The 5,017-nt window shown below is 36.6% G+C and overlaps 1 protein-coding gene across 1 annotated transcript; it reads right to left on the bottom strand.

Annotated features, from left to right (window-relative positions):
* On the bottom strand, positions 1-1,428 carry LOC131873909 (glucan endo-1,3-beta-glucosidase-like). The gene is made up of 2 exons (XM_059217013.1): positions 1,270-1,428; positions 1-1,159 (listed from the first exon to the last, which is right to left on the bottom strand). The coding sequence occupies exons 1-2, from the start codon at positions 1,280-1,282 to the stop codon at positions 186-188; spliced, it is 987 nt and encodes a 328-aa protein (XP_059072996.1). The 5' UTR covers positions 1,283-1,428; the 3' UTR covers positions 1-185.
* Positions 1,429-5,017: the final 3,589 nt, after the last annotated feature.

Here is a 5,017-nt window from a genome sequence, read left to right as displayed (position 1 = left end):
TGAGAAAAGTAAAGTGAGTCTACGTCAAGTTGGACTCATTATTCAAAGGATGGATTATATGAGGGAAAGAGCGATACACTTAACTTATTTAGGAGTGGTAATTTTTTACAACAGAGAAAGGCGTAGAAAGCCGGGCCTTGTGTTTTATTGGTGAGTGATAGGAAAGGACGTCCATACCGTCACACCTAGTAGGGAGTGAAGTTGACGGGGTAAACTGGATTTTTATTGGGATAGAAGAGGCCGAAATGGCGCTCGATCTCTGGTCCGGGCTTCAAATTCTCGTTGAACAAGGAGAAAACGTAGGTGTGGATGGGCTTTCCAGGTCTCCTGGGCGTTCCCTGGTTGGAGGAGACGTGCCTGATGAGGTTGTTATTGTAGACCCTGGCGTTGTCCACGGTGGCCGCCCGGGCCTCATGATCATGATCATCTCCCGCAGAGGGCCACCCACTCTCTGTAACGAGCAGTGGTAGGTCTGGATGTCCCGCTCTCTCACACGCGGCAATGAGAGCGTCCACCATGGCATCGAACAAGTTCCTGTATTCACGACCTTCGTCGTGGACCACCGGGGCAGAGGGCTTGAAGAGCGCATAGTCTAGGGATATGTGGGCCTTGTTGCCGGCATAGCTGAAATAAGGGTACACATTCGCCATGAATGGAGACCCGTTCTCAGCCAACAAGTTCAGCAGGGGGCGGAGTGTGCTCTTGAGATCGTTGCGGAACTCTCCCTGCGAAGGCGGATAAGAATTCCCCAGCACAGATGAGGCGTGGGTGGTGGACACCCTTATATCCTTGTGCAGATTGGCGTTGCGGACTGCGGTCTGAATGTTTCGCATTGCAGGGACGAGATATGAGACATATTTCTCGTTTCCGTAATGCAACACCTCGTTTCCCACTGAAATGTATTTGATGTTGGCCGCCGGGTAGAAGGCGCCAACGTTGTCCTTCACCCACCCGTTGGCTGCCGCCTGGTTGCCTGCTATCTTCTCAAGCTCCTCGTTCCTCACTCCCACTATTACTTCTATGCCTGTGTTTTCCAGGGCTCTCAGAGCTTCGTGATGTGCCTCGAAAATCCTCACTTTTCCGATGTTGTGGCGCTTTAACAACTCTACGACCTCGCGCGGGCTGGGCAGATTCCCTAACATTCCATAACACACTCCAACTGCAGGGCATTCAAATCCAACGGTTCATTAAAAAATCACAATCACAATAAAAACATACGCCACTGCTCTTTCAATAACATTTTTAACAATAATTGCTCTATATACATACCTCTGGCCGCCATGATGTTCTTGAACCGCTTGCCTGCAATTCCAACAAACTGACTTCTTTCAAAAGCTAAATATGAAACCAACAAAGGCTACGATTTTGGCTGTAAAATGCAATACTTGTGATTTAGTAGATGCAATACTCGTTAATGAAAATCACAAGACACGGTTGGGTATTTATAGTTTGCAATTGAATCGGTCATTGCGGGACCCTGTCCTAGAAACCATTTCGAAATAGACTTTGCCACCAAATGATAAGGAAAATGTAAACTCCTCAACCTTAATTTGAATTTGTTTGATGCCCCCTTATCGTAACAACACGACTACATTCAATTTCATTTGTTGGATAACGCTGATGCGTCTCTTTTAGCTTGCTCACGGTTCTACAAGGATAATGTCTATCTATTTTCGCTTAAGATTAAAAATAGATATATATACTTTGAGCGTCGAACATACAGTCCACTTCATTATCCTGCATCGACCACACGAAACTATTTTACCCGTTTGACCTGCAACTCGAATCAAAATTTGAACTTCATCTCACCACAACCTCTACACATATAGATTTTATAGCCAAATTACAGATATAGATGATCTACTTGGACACAGCATCATGTTCTAGTTGCCGCGTACGGTGGAAGACTTGCAGGTAATTTTTATCTCGAGCCGTGTTTGCAACGTTGATATTGATAGATTAGTTTGAATGCTGCGAGAGAGCAACGACTATTTATTGCCAACACTTCTTCTAGACTTCTTAACGCAATGATAGATTTTGATGCAAACACCTGGGACTGCCACTTGGCATTAACGCATTATTCCAAGTGGTTGAGGACATTTGGGAGGTTGCTTCTGAAAAAGAAAATAAAGGTAAACAAATAAGCAATAATTAGATTAGTTTTAGAATTTTCAAGTTGAGAAATAGATGAATGTATTTTTTAAATGATAAGCTTACACTAGCGCGATGGTACAAAATTATAAATTATCATTTTATTATCTACAATCAAATTTTAGTATTAGACGTTTGGGGATGGAATTCTTAATAGCAGGAAATTTGCATACTCGTGTCATTTCTCACTTAGTTTTTGGTCTTTCTTTAAGAAAATGCTTTGATACATTGACTAGACACAATTAGCATATCTTTGTAGAAAAGTTCGACCTCTTCTCCTATCCCACCTACCTATTCGTTACATATATTTCCTTACCCTATTCACATGTTTAGGCATTTCGATACAGCTTCCATGTTTATTACACCAATGCATTCTACAAACCCATAGATATCATGAAAGTGGAGAACTGTTACACATCATATAGACAACCAAAAGAGTATAGTTTTGCATTGCATAGGGTTTATGTTCAAATTCGCAAACGTAAACTTGACTTAGAGCCATTAAATTTACCTCAAGCTGTGTACAATTCTTATGTAAGGTCTCAAGTATTGTAGAGACGGAGATGCACTAGTTCCGAAACATACATCAATTAGATCTTACTGTACTTTGCAAAGGAAACCATTCTTTAGCCATAGAGCTAAGAGTTATCTACTTGAAACTACTTTTGTTAAAAGCACGTGTTTCAACTATCAAAATTTATCATACCCAACTATCATCTCTTAATCTAGTCTAATTTTTGTTTATGTGAATAAATTCTATTAGATTGGCCTAGATTATAGATGAGGCATGTTTGTTTCCTTTAAAAATTTTGTGAACTACAGGATCATGACTTCTTTCTACAGTTTTTCATAACAATGGGATTTACAAATCTACAATTTTTAAAATTTACATTGTATTTCATAATCTAAAATGTCTTTCCCACTTTTTTGTTTCATTTAACATGTGGGTAACAAATACCATAAATCTACGTCATTTTTTAGTTTGTCTTTTGAAGTGCTAAATTTAGCCATTTTTAACTAAAAAGTTTTTATTTAGAGCAAGTTGAAATGGTAAAAAAATTTCCTACCCTAGTTTATGATCAATGATAAGATAGAAAGATATAGTTCTAACAATTTCTTATGGGAATTAACACATGCATGAACTTGCACTGACATGTAAATCACATTAAAAGAAATTTAACTAGCATTAAACATAGTGGATATACTATTAGTTTAAAAAAATCCTTTTCGGAAAACCTAGCCTTTAATTGGAATGGGTCATTAAAACATTCTAAGGTGCATGATATTATCTCACTTGTTGTATAGCTTGCTAGAGTAAAAGCTAAATAACATGAAACTATGAACTATCTACTAGGATTCATGATGCCTATACGCTCACTTAACCACCTAAACTTCTCAACACTCAATATGGTTTATTGATTCATTTGTAAATTATCAAAAGTGACAATATTTTTAAGCATCACCTTCATATCCTCTACCATGTCACGGAGAAAATTATAGTATGTACATTAACGTGCTTCATGAACGTTCCAATGAGATATAGTAAGGATTAGTTCTTTCTTGGGATGTTGACCAATGCGAAAAGTATACACACATACTTCACCATGTGTCAACGATATCTGTGGGTGCATAAGTCATAGATAAAGGGAATATATAAATATGCATCAAAAGAGAAGGGTTGAGTAAAAGGAGATGTATTTTTTAAACAATCCATGTATAAGCAATTCTTTATATTCTATGGTTAAGATTTTCATGAAATTGAAATCCTCTCCATTTTAATTCTCAACTATTTAGGGACTCAATCGTAAGGTATCAAACTTTTAATTCTTTCCTTTGTCGTGACATCAAATACTCCAATTTAGAATGAAATCTCAAATTTTAATTTTTATAGTACTCGCTCTTTTGTCAAACAAATTTTTCACTTGTTGCCTTTTTGTATTAATAAAATGAGCTCCCCTTCAAATTATATTTATTTCAAACATTTGATTTTACCTATAAGCAGAAACATCATCCGATTCCATAGATGATTCTTGTACACGTATATTTTTTAACAATAATTTGTTAATAGGTAATATCACATCCATCCCATATACTAGCTCATATCATCATTTTCTTATTTATTTATTGGGTGTAACTTGGTCAGCCCAAAGTACTGCCTCAATTTGGAGTCAAAAGTGTTTTCGTTCTTTCCAAATATTCTTTTGATAATATTCATTAAACACTCAATTTTGATATGGGGGAGAGTGATAAAAGTCTATTTTATATTCAAGATAGAGATTAGTGAAATCCAAAGACTTGAAGCACATAACATTTTTTGTTATAACCTCATAAGGGACTTCAAACCTGGTGATAATGTGATCTCGAAAAAGCTTCAATTAAAAGTTTGCATAATGTGTACCTTAATTGCTAAGCCAATTTTCGTAATCAAATATTTTTGTACTTAAATATATTTATATGATTTAGAAAAAATGATAGCCTACATAAGTATCTTGCTATTCTACTCTTTGTCCTTTTCATTTTTAGATAATATCATTTACCTGCCTTATTTCCTCAAACTCTAGAAAGTTATTCATATTTCAAATTCGACAAGTATTAATTGTACTGCGAGTGATCTTTCTCATGCTTAAAGGTGTAAGTCATTACACACATAGTTTTCTTGAATTAGCAAACTCATTTTCGTGTACACTTCCTAGTCTACTTTCACTCTTCTTTCCAAAGTCCTTTTTGTTCTTTCTTTCCTTCCCTTATATTTTTCCCTTTATCTTTCTAAACTATATGAGGAAAGATAGGAAATAGATCATATGACTTATGTTAGTTTTTAACTTAGCCTAATTCACATATCCTTCTATAGCAGCCCTTCCATTTG

This window comes from Cryptomeria japonica, chromosome 3 (assembly GCF_030272615.1).
Source record: "Cryptomeria japonica chromosome 3, Sugi_1.0, whole genome shotgun sequence".
Classification (NCBI taxonomy): Eukaryota; Viridiplantae; Streptophyta; class Pinopsida; order Cupressales; family Cupressaceae; genus Cryptomeria; species Cryptomeria japonica.
This window is presented reverse-complemented; position numbering and strand designations above follow the sequence as displayed.